The 22160-nt window shown below is 38.1% G+C and overlaps 1 protein-coding gene across 1 annotated transcript in view; it reads left to right on the top strand.

Moving 5' to 3' along the window:
• The window catches only part of LOC111194900 (uncharacterized protein KIAA2012), a 51301-nt gene that overhangs the window by 19816 nt on the left and 9325 nt on the right, over positions 1-22160 (top strand). The window contains exons 9-18 of the mRNA XM_022680275.2: positions 464-653; positions 2362-2562; positions 5768-5929; positions 6341-6472; positions 6823-6903; positions 16333-16397; positions 16742-16819; positions 16937-17006; positions 18808-18994; positions 21903-22092. Of these exons, the coding sequence (XP_022535996.2) occupies positions 464-653; positions 2362-2562; positions 5768-5929; positions 6341-6472; positions 6823-6903; positions 16333-16397; positions 16742-16819; positions 16937-17006; positions 18808-18994; positions 21903-22092 (1356 nt within the window). The remainder of the gene's footprint in view (positions 1-463; positions 654-2361; positions 2563-5767; positions 5930-6340; positions 6473-6822; positions 6904-16332; positions 16398-16741; positions 16820-16936; positions 17007-18807; positions 18995-21902; positions 22093-22160) is intronic.

Genomic DNA, 22160 nt, shown 5'->3' with positions numbered 1-22160 from the left:
AATTTTTGCACCAGATGTGGCATAAAGTTATCCAAAAGCAGTGTGTAAGACTGGTGGAAGAGAACATGCCAAGATGCATAAAAACTGTGATTAAAAAACAGGGTTAATCTACCAAATATTGATTTCTGAACTCTTAAAACTTCATGAATATGAACTTGACAGTTTTCTTTGTATTATTTAAGGTCTGAAAGCTCTGCATCTTTTTGTTTTTTCAGCCATTTCTCATTTTCTGCAAGTAAATGCTCCAAATTTACAATATTTTTATTTGGAATTTGGAAGAAATGTTGTCCATAGTTTATAGAATAAAACAACAATGTTCATTTTACTCAAACATATACCTGTAAATAGCAAAATCATAGAAACTTAAGTGGACTCTTTATTTTTTATAGAGCTGTATATATTTATATGTAAACTAGTTGTAGTTGTTAAAGTGAAAATCACTCATGTGAAGATGGTCTTTTAGGTAAATTCTGGGGGCAACACTAGAGACAACCACAAGGATTCAGTACCACAGCTGCCAGATATTCATCACACTGACAGGAAGACAGAGACAACTGCTCCCAAACCACCAGAAAGATGCGTCCTAAGGAACGTGCTTTTGCTTCTACCTTCACAAATGAATCAAGATGAGACGTTCCCCCAAAAGTCGTATGGTATGTTCCCCTCTATTTACTACTACTATCAATCAAAACTATGTTCTGGTCTGTGCGCCTTTTTCTCTTCTATGTTTCTACACACCTGACTCAACTCATCAGATTACTGTCTGATGTCTTTTAAGATGTTCCTCAAAATTCTACCTCTGCATGGCAAAGGGCACTAAAATGAATGTTTGCAATGTTTAATTTTTACTGTTAGTAAGTAACCCTGATGCTGGCCTACAAGGCAAAAAACGGACCAGCTCCTTCATACTTGATGGCGATGGTCAAAGCCAGATCTGCACCAAGAGCTCTTAGAGCTTCCAGCACGGCTCGGCTCGAACCTCCATCACTCAAAACACACAGAAAACAAACATCCAGACTCTTCTCTGTGCTGGCACCAAGGTGGTGGAATGAACTTCCACTGGATGTCAGAACAGCAGAGTCACTCGCCGTCTTCAAACGTCGACTGAAGACACATCTTTTCAAAGAGTTCCTAAACTAAAAAAAAAAAAAAAAAAAAAAAAGAGGTTCCTAGGGTTCTAAACATGATTAAGTTCTATGTATCTCTTGATCCTAGTCTACAAACTAGCTTTGGATAACTTAAGTAACTTTGAAGCACTGTTGTAAGTCGCTCTGGATAAGGGCGTCTGCTAAATACCGAAAATGTAAATGTAAATGTAAGTAAAGATGTTCAGTGTTTTTGTTCTCCAGCATCTCCATCCAGTTCCTCCATCTTACCTTACCCATCATTTCTACACTGGAAAAAATGATGAATTAAATTTACTTTAAAAAATGTTTAGCAACTTTCTGCATTTGCTTTTTTTAGGTAAATTTAATTTCAGATAAATTTAAGTAACTTCAACTCGGTTTCAAGACTTCAATGTTACATAGAGTAAATAAGAGAACGGAACTTCAGTCAATCCTTTCTTTTAGTAAACTTTACTTCATTTATTTTTGCTGAATCAATCCTTTCTTTTAGTAAATTTGACTTAATTTATTTTTAGCTGAATAAATCCTTTATTTTAGTAAACTTTAATTAATGTATTTTTGCTGAATCACCCTTTCTTTTATTGAATTTGATTTAATTTATTTTTAGCTGAATAAATCCTTTCTTTTAGTAAACTTTACTTCATTTATTTTTACTGAATTAATCCTTTCTTTTAGTAAACTTTACTTAATTACATACAATATTACCTAATTACAATTATTTCATTTGTACAATATTACTCAAATAATTTATGATACATAATATATTATAATTACTGAATTTTTTTATATTTTTAGTTAAAACACACATATTACACTGTCTCAACACATGGATGGCATGTAATACATTCTTTTTAATACACTAAAAATGTGTGTGTTTTAACTAAAAATATTTAGAATTACAATAATATGTATTATATAATATTTAGGAATTATATGTATCATAAAAAGAAAGGATTGATTTAGTAAAAAATAAATTAGGTAAAGTCTACTAAAAGAAATGATCACTTATTTACTCTATGTACCATTTAAGTCTTGAAGTTACTCAAATTTACATAAAATTAAATTTACTTAAAAACAAGCAAATGTAGAAATTCTACTCATCATTTATTTTAGTGTATATATACTTCAGAGTCTGTAAATCATATGATAATGTGATTTCTATCATCCATTAACCTCAATAGCACAGCCTCCCAGGTCTGTCTTAAGAGTTTTGCCTTCTGCTGCTGTTGTTCAGATGGTCATCATGGTCTTCCTGAGGATGAGAAAGAACGAGAGGATGGTCTTCCTGAGAAGAAGGATGTCCTGTCTGGAGGTGTGGAGCAGAAGGGCGAGTCGTTAATGAGAGGTGGACAGAAAGAGCCTCCTGAACATGGCTGCCTCCTTCATCCTGCAGAGCACTATAACCTCATTTGGTTTGAACCTGTGGAGGACAAAGGTATGGAGAGATGAGCTGCTGAATATTTCACTATTCATGCCTTTGTATCACCTGCATCATAAGTTTATAATACTCCTACATAGGTGTTGAGAGATAAATTAAACTAGAACCTTCTGAAATAAATTTCAATGTGAATAAACCAAAGCATTCATGCAACATCTGATAGAATAAAACATTCTAGAATAGTTAAAATAGAGGAACATTTTAAAACATTAAGAACGTTTTAAAATCTTTCAAGTAGAGGAAAACATTCTAGGATAATCTGAGTAGAAAACACCTTTGTATTGTGTGACTGGAAGTTCTAGAAACGTATATAGTTTGGGTAGAAGACGATTTTCAAGTCTGACTAGAATATAACATTCCAGCACAGTAAGAACAGGGGAAAATATTCTAGAAAAAAAAAAATTAGAACTTTTAGAATGTGTAGAAAGAATGAGAATACTCTAGAAAAATGAGTGAAAGAAAATGTAGTAAAACTGGGTAAATAGAGGACAATATTATAAAATATTGTGATTCTAAGACAGTTTAAGTGGAAGATACAATTCTATGCAAGTGGATGCACTAAAGCCTTCCTAATAATAAAAACAGGACACTGTGAGTTAAAGACAAAAATCTAGTGTTTGACTGAAGGTTCTAGAGCTTTGTAAATGCATGAAAACATTATAGGACAGTCTAAGTACAGTAGATGACCACATTCTAGTGTTTGACTGGAAGATCTAGAACTCTAGAATAGAAGAAAAACGTTGTAGAATAGTTTGAGTAGAAGAACATTCTGGTGTGACTGAAAGACAACATTCTAGAACAGCAAGATTAGAGGAAACTATGCTAGTCGCTGCGCTTTCCTCCGAGTGCGCTGTGATGCTACTCTGCAATGCTACATCAGCAGCAGCTCGAAAAGAAGCAGTGGCTGACTTCACATGTATCAGAGGAAGCATGTGTTAGTTTTCACCCTCCTGGTGTGTTGGGGCATCACTAGTGATAGGGGGAGTCCTAATGAGTGGGTTGGGTAATTGGCATTGTAAATTGGGGAGAAAATATATATTTTTAATAAAATTATCATTTTTTTAATTATAGTGCATGTGATGACAGTATCATACACTGATGAACTGGAACGTAAAAATGAGAAAAGTTTCCAGAAATAAAATAACATTAAAATCCTTGAAGGTGCTGGCTCAGTGGCTCATAAAATCAAACTCTTGGGAAGGGAAGAGAATTTACTGGCTTTACTGGTTATGGTCAAATTAATTTCTAAAAAAGGAATGCTGACTTTTTTTTTTCAAATGGAAAGGAAAGCAGTGATTCACAAGCAAATACATCATTCTCCTTTTTTTCACAAGCTACTTAATATCAGGTCTTGTGATCGGCTCATTTTTCATACATAGCTGTGCTGACAACCCCTCTGCTCCTTATTAGTTCACGTACAGCGTCCCCACATGGAATCAAAACAAGCTAAACCCTACAGGCCTGAAGAGGCTCCTTTACTGTAGCTACACTATTGCAGCAGCAGCAGCAGCGGCAGTGAAAGAAAAGCACGGCCTCTCTCTGAGGAGTGATCACAGTGATCTCCATGTACGGCTCAGCCTGGGCCTGGCTGCTGCTAAATAGAGCCTTTGGAGCAGGGTGGGCGGTGGGGCAGGCAGGCGACGGGGGAGCAGCGGGGCTAGCTGACAGCAGGGTGCTGGGGAGATCTCTGGGGGTGATATGATAAATAACAGAGCACTAGCTGAAGTTCCCCCTCGTCCCCTGCAAGGTTGTGGGGCCAGACCGCCGAGGCCAAAAAACTCTGAGAAAAGGGCAGAGAAAAGCAGATTGGCATAGAGACCAAAAGAAGGAAAGAAAAACAGACAGAGTTTACAAAAAATCTGTGTCATTTTGCTCTCAACCTACTCTCAAAAAGCAGTGTAGAGAAATTGGGGTGAAGATAGATGGATTCAAGGCCTGCTGCACCCCCAGACCAGGCTGAAATCAGCTGTCTCACTGCGTGGAGGAGTGAAGCTTCCCAAAACAAGCCTTCTACCAAATTACACTACCACAAAAGTGGGATTTTCAGTAAACAGCCAACCCTGTTTTTATGGTTACTCCCCTCAAGCCCATCCAGTACAGAGTATATATTGTTGATTTTTGAGCGTACTGAACTAAGTTACCACATTTATCTATACCAGTGGTGTGCAGTTAATATAGTGGATACCCCTTCTGCAACACCCGCCTCCACCCACCGACCAACACATAGATTTATATTAGAACTACATTATCTGACTGGAGCTTAATGCACAATAACAGCCCAAAATACAGCTACAAACGACAAATCAATGCTTCATTTTCCTAAAAGTACAGCTCGTCAACAAATATCACTCATTTGTATACCTACAAGACCCCAGGTCAGCCAAAACATTAAGTACACACAAAGACTCACCAGTCAGACGGCCTATCATTGTGAATTAGTTTCACATTGAAGGGCAGCCTTTAGAAAGGCTTTTTAATATGATACGACACAATATTTGTCTCATTTGCAGCCGCAATTATATAATAGTTAGCTAACTATTGAACTAATCCAGCATGAGCTCCATTTTACACTAACCAACACGTAGCCCCTTCAGCATAGCGCTGAGAAGGGGTTAGACAGCTATGGCCCCGCCCCCCGGAGTGAAAATCATGAATCTGATTGGTTAGATTGTCCTGCGACTTTGCTAATATACTAATTACTACACACTTTTCAAAATCAGCAGAAGGGTCACGCAGACACAAGGGGGCAGAAGCCATTATTTAAAAAAAAAAAAGCTTTGATTGGTTAAAACCGCTGTCAGTCAGATAAGAGTCCCATAGCAACTGAAAAACACAGACTAATGCTTTGAATTATTTTAGTTAATTTATAAAATATATGCTTATAGTTTAAAATAACGATAATATATATTTACTGATTAAATATTATGTAATGATTTATATGGACCACCTGGTCACCTCTTCTCTGAAGGGTTAGAAGGGCCTCCCTGCACACCACTGATCTATACTACATACAGTACTTATTAGTATTAATAATTAGTATGGAGTTGGGATGCACCCTTAGCTGTTGGGCAACCTTGTGTCAGAAAAATAGCTTACTCTGGAATCCCTGGAGCTGTGCTGAACATAGAAAGAAACTGTCTCTCTTGGTGTTTTAAGAAGTTAAAAGTCACTTCTTATGGTGTTATGATTATTTCAATTCCAGAGAATCAGACCATTCCAGGCCCACTACCCCCCTTTATAGGTCGTAAGGGTCCTGGCAAACAGAGCTCTATGGCTCTCTACAGACAAGACCCTGGCGAGACTGCAGACCAGACCGAGCCTCGATCTGGCATCATCCGAGGAAGCCTTCCTCTGGAACTGAGAGGTAATGCAGCACAAAACCATGTCATAATATCCTGCTGTAACACAGTGAGATATCCAGCCGAGCTGCGTCTTTTCTCTTCCTCCGAAATATGTGGTCAACACCACTCGCATTAGGGATTAGATGAGCTGTAATATGATGCAGCCTTCGCCTCAACGTTTAATCAAACCAGATGAAGTTACCCATGAAGGCGAGCAGCCAAGGAGAGCCAAACTTCTTTAGAGCATTAGAACACAGTCACTGAGTCCAAATACAGTTAAGTGATTAAATACATAGCGACTGATTCCACAACACACACACACACACAGAAGAGAAGAGGTAATGTTGAGGGATTGGGAAAGCATTGTAATCTTTTCCTTGAGTTCATCATGACCTGATTCTTCTCCTGCCTTCTTCCATTGCATGTGAGTTCAGAGTGTGAGAAGGGAGAGCACTGTGGAACCTTAATAATGGGTCCTGCCGGGGAAATCATACGCTTGTCTCTCTGGGATGCCCTAACTGACACTGAGGACCACCCAGTTCTGGATGAGGCTACTAGAGAACATGGTAATTAACTCTCTACCTGGCTTTTTTGATGTTTTGCACAAAGACAAGACACGTTTAAGAGTGTTTAAAAGTGGCATTATACTTTCAAACAGTTTAAAACTAAATTATATAAAAGTCTAAGAAGACAGATATTGTTAAAATGTGGTTTTGATTGGTTTAGAGGTAGATTCTGCAGAGAATGTAGCATAAGGGCCAGTCACGGTAATTTAGAGGAAAGTTAGGTCAAGCACACTGATGCTGAGAAGGTGAAGAGGTCAACCAGACCAAACAAAAGACAGAAAACAGTGCAGGCAGGCAACAAAGAAAGGAAGGAAACAACCCGCATGGTGTGAATGTGTCTCTATCTGAAGTTCTCAGGGTTATGACTTCCGAGGGAGTTGGGGAACAGCCTTGGGCGATCCTGCTGAAGGAGCAGCAGAGTACATATACAGGTCAGTGATCACCTAGATAAAACACTGTGAACTTTGTAATGGGTAATGATTTGTAATAGTAAAATTTCACCAGACAGCATGACTGTGTTTGAATAGAATGATACAGTATCTGCAGAGTGTTAGATGAGTTGCTATTGAGTTGGGCTGATGGTACAGTATCAACGCATTAGCTAATTTCATGCAGATTTGTGTAGTATATCGTGTGTGTGTGTGTGTAATCTGAATATACAGTCTATGGCCAATCAAGAACACTGTATTTCTCTCCGATTTCACCTTACCCCAGCTGCCCCAGACCAGTAAAGTGTGCTATAGTACGCTCATATGAAAACATGAAAAAGGTAATACAGGTAAAACTAAAAACGTATTACACTCACATATATATATATATATATATACACACACACACACACACACTATCCCCTCCCCCCTCAGTCTTTGCTGCTCCACATCTGGTAGTGTTTTGCAGGAGTGAGGTATCCCGGCCGGAGAAACTCGATCCCCCCCCAGGCCAGAGCCTAATCCCAGCTCTGGAGTCTGTGTGACTGACAGAGGCTGTGTTTTCTCAAGCCGACCTCTGGAGCTGTTCTGTTTCCTTTATCCTGTCACTGGTCAGAAACCCAAACCCCCCACCCAACCTAAAGTCTCCCTTACCCACCCAACCCCCTCTCTCCCTTCTCACCAACCCCCCGTCCCCTCTATCTACCCACGCTCTATCCTTCACCACGTCTCCCCTTCCCTCCCCAAAGCTGGGCCTCCTCCGAAACAGAGACTTTCTAAATAAAAATTCTTAAGGCAAATGTCGAACATCGGCCGTGCGCTTTGGGGAAAATCGGCCAAGCTCAAGGGCTTATGTGGAATACTACGGCGAAATGCTGCCTAATAATCCGGCGTGGTATGTTTTCCACTGAAACTACATAATACCCCCATACCCTCTCGGCAATGTGTGTTATTTCCACTTGAACTTCGATGAGAGAGAATGAAAACCTCAAACACAAGTTCTAATCAACCATGCTCTAGTGAAACAAACTCGTGCCAAGAAATTCCCTGCCACAAAAAGCAGCCAAATAAATGTAGCCAGGCGCACCCGAGTTTCACATTTCAGCAAGTTCAGACACTCACAGATACTCATAGATCGCCATGGTTGCTAATTTACCCATTCAGAAAGACCAGTGCTGCAGACAGTTCTGAGTGCTGGACTAGGCTCTAAAGTCAACGTGTGTGTCCGTGGAATTAGTAGGGGATGTTTTACGACTGCCTGTCTCGACTCTGACTACTTGCTAACAAGTTTGTGACCAAAAATAGGGAACGGCATAGCCGAGTCGACACATTGCGATCCGGAGCGCAGGGACTCCCAGACTTGAGGCACATAATAAACAGCTCACACTATTAAAAATAAAGGTGTCAAAAGGAACCAAAGGGGTTATTTGGAGTGATGCCATAAAAGTGCTTGTTTAGGTTCCCTCAATATTTTTTAACCTTTTTTGTAAATGTGAAAACTTTTTAAAGGTTTAAGCAGGTTTAAGAACAGTTAAGGTTTTTTCACAGAACAATATGATAAAGAACAAAATCATTCAGGAAATGAAAAGGAAAGTACAGTGTCTATAAAAAAGTGTGTGCATCAAACATCCCCTAGGACAGGGGTCAGCAATTAAGTTTGATTGTGGGCCAGAAATGTTCCAAGCCAAAAATCTGTTTTGGTGTCCTCAGGGTTGCGGTCCAATACACTATCGCTGCCCCGGCTAGTGAATTCCAACACAGCTGGGAAAAACGCCATTATAAGGAGATAGGGAACTAAATGAGAACTAAAGTCATGCCGAGCGCGACAGAAAGACGGAGAGGCTTGTAAACAAAAGCTCGCCAGAGAAGTATTTTATTTATTTATTTATTTTCATTATTGTTCATTTTAGTTCAAACAACCTCACAGACCAGATGTTTCATGCTTGCGGGCCAAAACAATTCTGTCAAAATAAAATTGCCAAGATTTCTACAAAGTAAGAAATGTGACTAAAACTAATTTAGCACAGGTCCAGGCAATTTCAAAGCTGCAGTAAATGTGTTTCAACCGACTGTAGTAAAAAAAAAGTCCAGTATTGTGGAAGATCCAGTCACTGGTTAATCTGGTTAATCAGTATACCTGACTATAAACACACAAGGAATTCAGTTAAATCCATCATTAAGAATTAGAAGAAATATGCCATGTGTCTTAAGCAGGTTGTCCTCATAGACTGAGTGATGGACGGGTGTGTTTATGATGATATGCAGTGTTTGGTGTCTGCCAATGTAGCATCTAATCTCATGGCCAAAAAGCTCAATTTTAGTCTTTTCAGACAAAAGATCCTTCTTTCATTGAATCTTAGAATCTCCCTCTTGCTTTTGGACAAACTATAGTTAAGGACAATAGTTGTAATATATTGTAGGTTTGGTGGATTCCCTCAAATGTCTTTATCTTGCATGGTCACTCAGTTTGGAGGAGCACTGCTTTAGGCAGATTTACACATACCCCATATTCCATCCAGTTCTTAACGATGGATTTAACTGAACTCCAAGGCCTACTCAGTGACTTGGAATTTTTTTATCTATCCCCTGACCTAAAAAAGGGAAAAACATCCAAGTGGTGATTCATTTTTATAGGCACTGTATGCCAAGACAAGAAAAGGGATTCTGCAGTCTGGCTTGATGAGCATGAAGCAGGTCTACAGTTATAAATTTAGTCAGGCTAAGCAAACAGTTGTTAACATTTGGGCCTGAAGCTAAAATTAGTATAAAACATTTGTTCTAGTTCACGATTACCCTTGGTCTGCTAATCTGATATTATTAAATATTGCAATAATTTTATAATTTCCATAAGTACCAATTTTATGCAAATGGTCACAAAATATCACCAAAACTACATACTTAATATACATATAAATCTGATTTTGCTATATATATATATATATATATATATATATATATATATATATATATATATATATATATATATATATATATATATATTTGAGTATAATTACTATTGTTGTATTATTCTATAAACTATGAACAACATTTCTGCCAAATTCCAAATAAAAAATATTGGCATTTATTTGCAGATAATAAGAAATGGATGAAATAACAAAAAAGACACAGAGCTTTCAGTCCTCAAATAATGCAAATAAAATAAAGTCATATTCATATTTTTAAGAGATCAGAAATCAATATTTGGTGGAATAACCCAGGTTTTTAATCACAGTTTTCATGCATTCTGTCATGTTCTTCTCCACCAGTTTTACACACTGCTTTTGGATAACTTTATGCCACTCCTGGTGCAAAAATTCAAGCAGTTCAGCTTGGTTTGATGGCTTGTGATCATCCATCTTCCTCTTGATTATATTCTAGAGGTTTTCATTTTGGTAAAATTAAAGAAACTCATCAATTTTAAGTGGTCTTTTTTCCCGGAACTGTATAAAAAGTAACTGTATGTATTTTCCAGATAAATGTTTGTGGTAAGTGTGGTAATTAGAAATATTATATAGTAGTTTTAAGACCTCTTTTAGGAGTTACACATTTAAACGTGAATAGAAGCCTGCATAAATAAAAGCCTATATAGAGAGTTACTTCAGTGACATAACTTTTTTATGTTTTTTTTTCTCATCTTTCCCATTTCTCACCTGGGTTGAGCTTTTAAATCACTCTGGAGTGTGAATGGTAATAGGGACCTGCATTTGCACTGTACTATTAGCTTGAGTCTGATTGGGGAGAAAAGGTGTGAAATAAAAGTGCCACTTCAGGTTAAAGCGATATGTTGTGGCCTACATTCCATTTGCCCTGGATGCTTGGAGAGGGGTCCGGTAGGGGTGGAGGGGCTTTCAGAGAGATAGAGAGAGAGAGAGAGAGAGAGAGAGAGAGAGAGAGAGAGAGAGAGAAAATGAGGGAGGGGGAATATGAGAAAGTGAGGTACAGAGTAAGAGATAAAGACAAAAAGTGAGAGAACGCAAAATAGAGGATGAGAGAGAAAGAGAAAAGGAAGCTGTCAGTGAAATGTAAGAGTGGAATAACTCTTTTAAACTTTTAATCACAGTTTACAAGCATCTTGTCATGTTTTCTCCTCCACCAGTCGTACACACTGCTTTATGGATAACTTTCTGTCACTCCTGATGCACAAATTCAAGCAGTTCAGCAGCTTGGTTTAATGGCTTGTGATCATCCATCTTCCTCTTGATTATATTCCAGAGGTTTTTTAATTTGGTGAAAATCATAATTTTTAATTGGTCTCTTATTTTTTCCAGAGCTGTATCTTTACTCTTATTTAAATTAATAATTAAATTGTATTATTGCTTACGATAGGATATAGCACACCCCTTACTAAGATATAAAAAAATACAATTCTTTTAAAAATCTGATTTGTAACAGAAGTCAGTGATCCAGAATGTCATGATACTAATAATAATGCACTCCAAATATCTCCATATATGCAGGATTAAAGTAAAATAAATGATACTGAACAGATATAATCTGTCTCTAGTAGATATATAATGGGAAATGAGAACAGTGTGAATTTTTTTTTGATTTGGGTTTTTTCTAGCTGTCAGGATTTGATTGGATTTAGTAACAGGAGCTTTAGAAGAGGTTGAGATGTTGGATGGTCACCACCCCACCTCACTCTCAACTCCAAAAGACATCCCAAAAGTATTGATTGGAACACTATCATTCCAGAGAACACTGTTAGATATCCATAAATCCAGGATTGAAGTAAAATAATATAATATAAGATATAATCTGTCTCTAGTAGATATATAATAATAAATGAGGAGCAGGAGAACAGGAATACAGTACGGAGGGAAATTATTGACATAATTTAATATATATATAGGGCAAATTTTAGGGTAAGACTATTAAAAAAAACGTTACGGCCAATGGCACTATAGTAGCTAACCCCCCTAGATGTGGATGGATGGAAGAGAAAAACTGATTGCAGTGAAGGATTGTTAAAATTATGTATAAAAGAACCTCAATCAATATAAAATCACAACACTGACTGTCAGTGAGAATGCTCTCTCTCTCTCTCTCTCTCTCTCTTTTTTTTTTTTTTTACTCTATCTGCTTAACACACCCTTTTCCCCCTCTCCCTGACTTCAAAGCAGTCCTGGAACCCATTAAAACAGACAGACTCGTCGAAAAATAAACGCGGCCTCGCTGGTGTGGTGGTGCTGGGGGAACTGGCCCCTGTGTGTGTGTGTGTGTGTGTGAGTGCAGGGCTGTAGGCTGCAGTCTGCTGTGCTCTACTGGGTCTGATCTACTACCCACAGGCGTAAAGCAAATACCACAGATCCTATAGGCAAACACTGAGCATGCTCACTGCGTCTCAGGGCTCAAGGCCAAGAGTACATAAAACAAACATCTGAACATTTGAAAGAGTGTGTGCCTGCACGTGAATGTGTGTGTGCCTGTGTGTGAGTGTGTGTGAGTGAATGAACAAATATAGTTAGTTCGCTATAGCAGGACAGAGGCAAGGCAGTCGTTTCTGGTGTGAACTGTGCAGTACATCATCTACCTCTGCTCACTACAGCTCTACTTCACTACTACGACCATGGCTTTATGGAAAAGTACTTGTTAAACTGTTGTGAAAAAAAATGCTTACAGACAGCTTAACCACTGCTATAAAGTTCCTATGCTATAGTAATAATGGTATACATGGGTACCTGTGCTGTGGACAGGTCTAATCTAAGGGTTCCCTCTAGTGGAGCCAAGACATAATACATAATATAGAAACAATTGGGACCACTTCACTTTCTGAATCAGTTTCTCTAATTTTGTTATTTATAGGTTTAAATTTAAATAAAATTAACTTTGTTGTTATATTTTATAAACTATGGACAACATTTCTCCCAAATACCAAATATAAATATTGTTATTTAGAGCATTTATTTGCAGAAAATGAGAGATGTCTGAAATAACAAACAAAAAAAAAGGTGGCGGGCTTTCAGACCTCAAATAATGCAAAGAAAACAAGTTCATATTCATAAAGTTTTACAAGTTCTGAAATCAATATTTGGTGGAATAACCCTGGTTTTTAATCACAGTTTTCTTGCGTCTTGGCATATTTTCCTCCACCAGTCTTACACACTGCTTTTGGATTTACGCCACTCATGGTGCAAAAATTCAAGCAGTTTGGTGTGATGGCTTGTGATCATCCATCTTCCTCTTCATTATATTCCAGAGGTTTTCAATTTGGTAAAGTCAAAGAAACTCATCATTTTTAAGTGATCTCTTATTTTTTTCCAGAGCTTTATCTCTACTCTTGGTGTGAAGACATTGTCTACACCAGTGTTTTTTTTTTTTTTTTTTTTTTTTTCGAACAGATGTCCTGGGTAGGGGTGAGCGATATGGCCCTAAAATAATATCACAATATTTTGTGGTATTTTCGTTATAACGATACTCTTGGCGACATGACAAAACACTGAATAAAAAATATTTCAAGAATACACGGCTGCAACAAAATGAAAATAACATTTTACTATTGCATACTATTTCATACAGCCCTAATTGAAATAATCTGAGAAACTAACTGAGAAAAAAATACAAAAATTTTATCAGATTTGTAACAGAAGGCAATGATCCAGGATGTCATGATACTAATAATAATGCACTCCAAATACCTCAATTTATCCAGGATTAAAGTAAAATAAATAATACTGGACAGATATAATCTGTCTCTAGTACATTTATAATGGAAAATAAGAACAGTGTGATTTTTTTCTTTTGATAAAAAAGCGAAAAAGTACTACCCTGATGTGATAATTAGGGGTGGGTGATATGGCACAATATTTATGGATATAATATCATTCATGATATTCAAAAATGTTGGTGATATTATTGCGTACAACAAAAGTATTAGGACACCTGCTCACTCAATGTTTTTGAAATTGTTCTGTATTACATTTTTTTCTTGCTTTTGTTAATAATAATTGTCTCTACTGTGCAAAGAAGACTTTCTACTAGCTGTCAGAATTTGATTGCACTCAGTGAAAGGAGCTTTAAAAGAGGTGAGGATGTTTTATGATCACTACCCCACCTCATTGTTAACCCCATAAGTTATCCAAAAAGTATTGACTGGAACACTGTTCCGCTTCTCCACAGCTTAATGATGGGGTGGCTTTATATCTATACCTTTACACCTATAGTGTAAAGGGGGGGGTAAGTGTACTTACTTGGCCACATGGCTCACTTGAGTGCATGTGCATCCATCAGCAGTGCTGCAGGAATGTGCAGTGTTTTGGGTTCAGTAAAGTGTGACCCTCAGAGGTCACTCAGGGTCACGGAAGAGCTGGGTTTATGTTTTCTGAAGTTAGAGACAGTTTAGAGGGAACAAAACAGGTCTGTGTTGGAATGATGAAAACATCATGGCATTGCTATGGGAAAAAATGCCTGTTTCTCTTCAAGTGTAACTTAAAGAGTGAAAAGCAAAAAAATAATATCCAGCAACGGAATAAGACTGTTTTATAAAAATACAACACACCCTTTACAGGTTTTAAAACAACTATAATAATAATATAATAATTATAGCATTTTTTTCCACTCTTCTATTTCTAAATAATTGCATCTTGCATGCACAGTCACAATTTTCTACTATCAGGGGACTTTGAGTCTCCTCTTGCCACCCAGAAGGGCTTTGGGAAATATTTCTCATTATTATTATCCTGCTGTAGAATCCATACTTATTTATTTAAAAAATTTTTTTCATTACCTGTGCAATACTGTTATGCCACTTGCAACAGCACAACCCAAAAGCATGAGACGTCCACCCCCATGCTTCACAGTTGGTCAGATGTAATTAAATGCATGTTCCCCAAGTATCACACAGGCCAGGACCAGGAAAGACACACACTGATACAGTTTAAACAGTTTTAACAGTTTATTAACAAAGGGGGCAGGCATATACGGAGAGTCTCGGGCAGGTAGAGTCAATAACAATGAGGCAGGATACATGAACAACACAGTAAATCAAGTAGAATGAGGAATAGGCAAGAGAGTAGTCAAAAATACAAGCAACAGAAAAACAACCAATAAATTGGGCAAGGCAAAAAGGTAATTCGTAGACAAAAATGGGTCAAAACAGAAAAAGCAAATAAACAAAGATAAACGCATCATAGAGCTAAGGAACCTAGATTCAATACTCAGCAATGATATAAGCAAACTGAGGGGTATTTATAGTATAGTGTCACGTGATCCGATGAGTCGTTGTAGTACCGAGTGCGAGAATGCTGGGAAATCTCTGGGAGTCTCTGTGTCCTTTAGAGTCCAGAGCAGGCAGACTGACAGTGTCAGGACTGACCCCAAGTGAGTTTTTGTACATACATAGAAGCAAAAATTTGCATGAATCTGATATGACCTTTCATATTCATGCCGCAAATTAAAAACTTGGCTACATATTCAGTCAAGAAAAACAAATGAAAGTGACTCAAAACTAACTTGAAAAGACTGTATCTGCTATGTTCACTCAGTCCTGCAAACAACACTGCACAGTGGAAAAGTGCACCACAATTCTAATCTCAAATAAACTTTTCTGCAGATCCTTGGCAATTGTAGATATTTAGTTTCATGACCAAGATATTTAGTATTAGGACCAATTTATAAAAAACAATGATGAATTACTTACAAACCAAACTGAACTGCTTGAATTTTTGCACCAGAAGTGGCATAATGTTATCCAAAAGCAGTGTGTAAGACTAGTGGAGGAGAACATAACAAGACACATGAAAACTGTGATTAAACCATTGATTTCTGAACTCTTAAAACTTTATGAATATGAACTTGTTTTTTTTTTTTTTTGCATTATTTAAGGTCTGAAAGCTCTGCATCTTTTTTTGTTATTTCAGCCATTTCTCATTTTCTGCAAATAAATGCTCTAAATGACTATTTTTATGTGGAATTTGGGTGAAATGTTGTCCGTAGTTTATAGAATAAAACAACAAAGTTCATTTTACTCAAACATATATCTATAAATAGCAAAATCAGAGAAACTGATTCAGAAACTGAAGCAGTCTCTTAATTTTTTTCAGAGCTGTACTTCTGCATTGAATCTCTGCAAATATGGCCTGATGCATATCTTCCCAGAAATGTAATTACATGTTGCAGCAAAGCAAACCTCACAAACTGTGACTCGTCCCCTGGTCCACTGAGCACCTTTGCATTTCCATATTTGCTGTTGCTTTCAGACTGATGCAATCACCAACAGACACATATAAACTCTCACAACAATGTAGACCACTTATGCAGGCTATGCTGTAGACTCTGCATTGATTTAATGCAGAAGTAAATCAGCATACATCATCTTCTAGATTTCTAGATGCGCTGACTGCCACACTTCCCCTGAACTCTCAGTACTATGTAACATTACATACAGTAAAAACAACAACAAATTGCGATAAGTCGATTTTCTTCCTCTTACAGACAGAATGAACAAAGGTGAACTGGAGGCTCCAGGCCGCAGACAGCAAGCGAACTCCAACCAAGAGGTACGAGCCTAAATAAACCATTCCAGCTGCACCTGAAGGACCAGCTACTTTACTGCAGAACATCTGCTCAGAGGGTGATGTCTCATTATTTCACAGAGCCTGGAGGAGCCCTGAGAAATAAAGACAGATGAAACATAGTCTCTAAACACACCGAGGATTACCTCTTAGCAGAATCTACTGTACTGTTGCCAGACAGATTTGATGATGTATGAACCTGCATGGGGATGGTAGAAACGCCGTCCAGCTGAACCAAGAACAATAGGTTATAATTTGCACATGCTCTTATAGAATTCACACTGCTGATATGGTTTTCACGCTGCATGCCTGTGTGTACACTTTTCAAGGAGAGACCTACTGCTGAACATACCGGAGCAGTGGAGAATGCAGAGCGTTTTGACGCTGACGGAAAAAGAATGGTTGAGGTACGGGTGAGCGTTCATGCTCCGTCTCAGCTGTATGTGACGTTTCTCAAACCTCCACACCTGGTCTGGTAAGATCTAATGTAATCATATCAAATCTAATCTTTCTTTCCTGCGAAGGCCTGTGCATCTGAACAAAGACCAGGAAAGCTGAAGCGTTCCATAGAAACCCGACCTGCTCATAGCAAAGGTAAGCAGTAGACTGTTCACCTGTACTCACCTGTGTGCAGGTACTGATCTAAAATATGATATATGAAATATGAAGTATTCATGCTGAGTTTAAACTTTGTGAGAAGCGTAAAATTACACATTGCTATTAACCTCCACATGTGTGAACATTACATTTTGGGTTGTCTAGACCACAACATTTAATTTGGCTCTACAAGGGCCTGGTGTCCACTTATGAGGCCAGTATACTGTCATCTAGTGGTGGCAGACAAGTTTAACAATGTTGCACATTGTTTAGAAATACAGTACAGTAAATATAATAAATGTTTATGTTTTTTTACTTTGTCTTCTTGTTGAAGCAGCACTTCTATGTATAAAATGTGCTATATAAATAAAGTTTATTATAAGCATTATAATTATAAATATAATTAAATAAGTATTATTGTAAGAAGGTTAAATATATGCCAAATGATATATTTGGTGGTATTGGGTGTTGGTTCTGGGGCTAAGATTTAATACATTATGTTGCTGCACACAGAAAAACTAAAATTCATTGTTGCTGTTCTCCAGTGTTCCAGTGATCTGAACTTAGCAGATGTTCTTTACTTTGTGTCCAAAACGTATGAGAAATGGTCCAAATGCTCCAAAATGTTTTAACTTTGACATCTATTAGGATGAACTGGTGTTGCATTATCATTAATTTCACCTCACCTCACTCCCTATTGTGACAGAATACAATCAAACTTTCAGAGCAATGTCCAACATCTAGTGTAAATCCTTCCCTGAGACTTATTAATTCCCTTGATTTTAGAAGTAACATTGGCACAAGGTGTTTTTAAACATTTAGACAGGATTGGTTTCCCAGATGGGGGTAAGCGTAGTCCTGGGCTACACCGAATACTTTTTTTTTACATTTTCAATTACCCAACACACTCATTAGGACTCCTCCTATTACTAGTGATGCCCCAACATCAGGAGGGTGAAGGCCAGCACATGTCTCCTCTGAAACATGTGAAGTCAGCCCCCATCTCTATTTGAACTGTAGTAGTATTTCCAAGTAGCATCACATTGCACTCAGAGGAAAGCGCAGCGACTCGGTTCCGATACATCAGCTCACAGACGCCTTGTGTTGATCGTCATCACCCTTTGGAGTGATGTGAGGAGAGAGTGCCATCTACCCACCCAGAGAGAGCAAGGCCAATTGTGCTCTCTCAGGGCTCCGGCAGCTGACGGCAAGCTACATTAACGGGATTCGAACCGGCGATCTTCCAATCATAGTTACAAAACCTTAGTCAGCCGGACCACTCAGACCCCTGGCTACACAGAATTCTGAATAGAGATTATCCACTGAAATAAAAATAAGAAAATAAGAACTAGGCTTAATCTATGTCTGGAAAGCCAACCTAAAGAGGACATTAAATAGGTATAAAACCAAATCTAATCTCTACTCTACTGCTGCTGAATGCAATCAAATCCTCACAGCAATGCTCCAAAATCTAGTAGAAAGCCTTCCTTGGACAGCAGAGACAGTTACTCCAATAAAATCCCTTAATTACATAAGAAACAATCAATAAGAAGATGCCCCAAATCTTTTTGTCAATTTAGCATTTCTCAACAAAAGCAGGACAAAAACCCTTAGATTTAGGACGAAACAATAAATGTACAAGTGTCCCAATACTTTTGCTCATATAGTGTATCAAACAAATGCACTTGCACACGCATAGTTATGTGTACTGTGAGGGACCTAGCTAAGTTTCGGTACATATGGCTGATAGCTAAACCACGCTCACATATGACAAAAAGATATGTGGTTTTGTCCGCAGGGGAAAACGCTGAACTAAAGAGCAGCGGAAGGACACAGGCTCTCCAGCCCGAGGGTGGAGACACACCTGGGTCATCAATACCAAACTCCACGTCTGCCAGCAGTCCTCAGAAAAAAGCCCTCTCCATCTCCACAGCTGTGCAGGAAGCAGAGCTCCAAACCCAGACAAACAGAAAAATAGAGACTGAGTAAGTAAAGCTGCTGCTGTTGATTATAAATCCTGAAATGATGCATCTCACAGTACTGTTTATGCTGCTGTACAGTGCTGTCAGTAACACTTTATCAAAGTGCAGGATTCATTAAAGAAACATACTGAAATCACAGAAGAATTTAATGACTTAAACCATATAATTACTTATAAAGGATTATTATCCCAAAAGTGTTATAAATGTTTAGTTTACCTGCACTGTCAAGTTTACATAAAACCTATGCCAAGTAAAGAAATATTGGTATTATCATGTTATGCTAATTGACTTGCATATTTTTGCTGTAATTTAAACATTTATGAGAAATCAAGCAATAGAAATGCTCCAAAATGACCTTTTACTTCAAAATTTGAAATTTATAACTAGAACAATTGATTAATAAAATGTATAAGACCATACACATATAGGTATGATTAATAAAAAAAGTTCATTTTCTGTGCAGTAAGTGTTTATTTACTTAGTAAAACACATCCAATTTACATGTAATCTAGAATTTGAGCAGTAAAATCTCTCCTATTGCTAGGATTTAAAAATGCTTTTAAAATAATGTGCTTAAGTGAGTAAAACCTCTGAACAGCACTGTATAATACTACAACAGTTACACAGTAACTGACATTGTTCTGTAACGGACTCGTCCTATTTTTGTGTTCATCTGGTCTGTCCCTGTGGTCATTTACCTTCACCTGCACGTGCCCTGTGTGTATCCCGTGACTCCACCCGTCTTCTGTGTGCTTACCTGTTCATTTGTAGCTCCGCCCCCTTGTTACCAGGTTCCAGGTGTTTAAAACTACACTGTTATTACTACAATGTTAGCTTTACTAACCTACAAAGTCTGTTGTGACAACTTGATATGCCAAAATGTTGACCAAAATGAACCACTTGGCATAGGTGTTATGCCAACAAAAGCAGCATTTATCATATTATATAGTATTTTTATCGGAATGAGCCTTTAAGCGTTTATAAAGGCCTTCGTTCACATTACCAGGCTGAAAAGTCACAAAACTCATACTCATATGTGGTCCTAAATTGGATACGTATCCGATCCACGAACATGTGACATAAATGTGAACAGTCAAACCGGAATTCATGAGTCTTTTTGCATTCACGCATGTGTTTCTCTCTCGTACCCACACTCTGTCTCTTGGTGCAGCTCTGCAGCTATACCTGCAAAAAAACAGCAAAAGCAAACCACCTGGCCTTTTTTCACCTCCTCGACCTGAGCATGAACTTCAGACCAGCTGTTTGCTGTTTCTCCACTCCACCAAAAGATGCTCCACATATGAGCTGCTAATTGCTAATGCATCTATTCCACCTTTATAAAGCTATGAATAGTCTCTCAAATATGCTGTTTTTTGTTGTTGGTGAAAAAGGTGACGCTTATACACAGATCAATGAGCGCATGTGAGGCGTTTCAGGGACAGATTCCTTCACATTTAACACAGATACAGATCACTTACAAATGTGAATCTGAACCGTCAAGATATACATTCCAAATACATTCTACACTGTAAACCCATAAGTTGTTTGAATTGGATATTGGATATTTCTAAACAATACTCAACTATTTTGTGTTAGTTGAACATTTGTGGGCACATTAACATTCAAACTGAGATCTTTGAGTTGAACCAACTTATAATAACTGAGTTTAGTCTGTTGCCATTGGCAGCTTCTTTTTGCATACTGGGTGTGTCCAACAGTTTCTGACTAACACTCACCATCAGTGTGTAGTGATTCCCCCTCGGCTATCTTAGAAATAAATAAAGTTCCCCTTTACGGATAATAACTTGATGTTTTAATTTATGCTAACTCAAGTTTTCATTCCCCATTACTTAAAAAAATTGAGCAAACCGGCTGCCTAAAAATAGTTGAGTAAAATCAACTTATCCGGTCTTACAGTATAACAAAAATAAAAAAGTTAAATTAACTTCCCCTTAAGGTGTAATAACTTGCTGTTCTAAGTTATGCTAACTTAAGTTTTCATTATCCATCACTTAACTTTTTTAAGGCAACCGGTTTTCTCAAAATTTTTAAGTAAATTCAACTTAAAATCAGATTTGGACAATGTGGCTTGTAATATGAACGTAGCCTAAGTTATCATTGTTGTCACAGAAAAAAGGATGAAAGTAAAAAAAGACATCATATAAGTTTCGTAAGTGAAGTTTATGAATACTGCCTTGATAAATACTAGTTTATGGTACCAATAATTCTCCTTTCAAGACCACTGCAAAAAAACACAAACACAAGCAGCCTGGCTGCACATCATATTTTGGACACTATGATGAAATAGTATTAATACCAGAGCAACAGCAGAACTGTTGATGATTTCATTTCAGTTCCCTGAAAGAAGCAGCATCTTTCTCTCTCTCTCTCTCTCTGAGTGCAGTTTTCACTCTGCATTTTCTTCTTTTGCTTCTCTTTTACTTTCTACTTCACACCACTACATCAAATAACACTTCCCCCATGTCCGCTCAGCGCCTGTGTTTTGAGTATACACACACACACTTGGTGCCGGCACAAGGTCAGAGGTCAGGCTAAGGTCAAACGACCTGACTCCGCGGGGTTCGGGGCTCATTAATATCCCGTCTAATTACTGTTTGCATTCCTCTCTCACCCGTCTCGCCTTTGCGTCCGCCTCGCTCTCCATCACTCTTTGATTGCAGCTCGGGTTTCTGCCGCAGCCCCTCTCAGCCCCCCACCGACCCCCCACCTCCCAAAAGCTGCGAGAAAGCTGCGAGATTAGAGCTTCCCTTTCCATCACAGCGCTCTATCACTAAATCTCTCTCCCTGCCTCCCTCCCTCCGTCTCGCTGTGCAGTATTTCAGCCATGACGCCCCACTGAACCTTCCCCCATGTGACTCTGGCTAAGTGTTTTATAGTCTTTTCTTCTTAGTTTTGACAGTAAGACCCAGTCCAGGAAAGCAGGTGGAGGAGATGATGCAGAAAGCACCCAAATAAGGAAAGTAAAGAAGAAAGAAGGAAAGCTTGATCAGCATGTAGAGAAGAAGACTGGACAAACAAATGAAGACAGAGAGTCAGAAGACACTATTTATACTGCAGACCCAAGCCCTGGACCAACACCAGTAAGTTATGATACTAGATAGATTGATTATCCTACCAATGGCGATTCATTAAGTCTCAATGTCAGTGT

Source organism: Astyanax mexicanus, chromosome 11 (genome assembly GCF_023375975.1).
Source record: "Astyanax mexicanus isolate ESR-SI-001 chromosome 11, AstMex3_surface, whole genome shotgun sequence".
In the NCBI taxonomy this organism is placed as follows: domain Eukaryota; kingdom Metazoa; phylum Chordata; class Actinopteri; order Characiformes; family Acestrorhamphidae; genus Astyanax; species Astyanax mexicanus.
The sequence above is the reverse complement of the archived record's forward strand: the minus strand, read 5'-3'. Positions and strand labels throughout refer to the sequence as shown.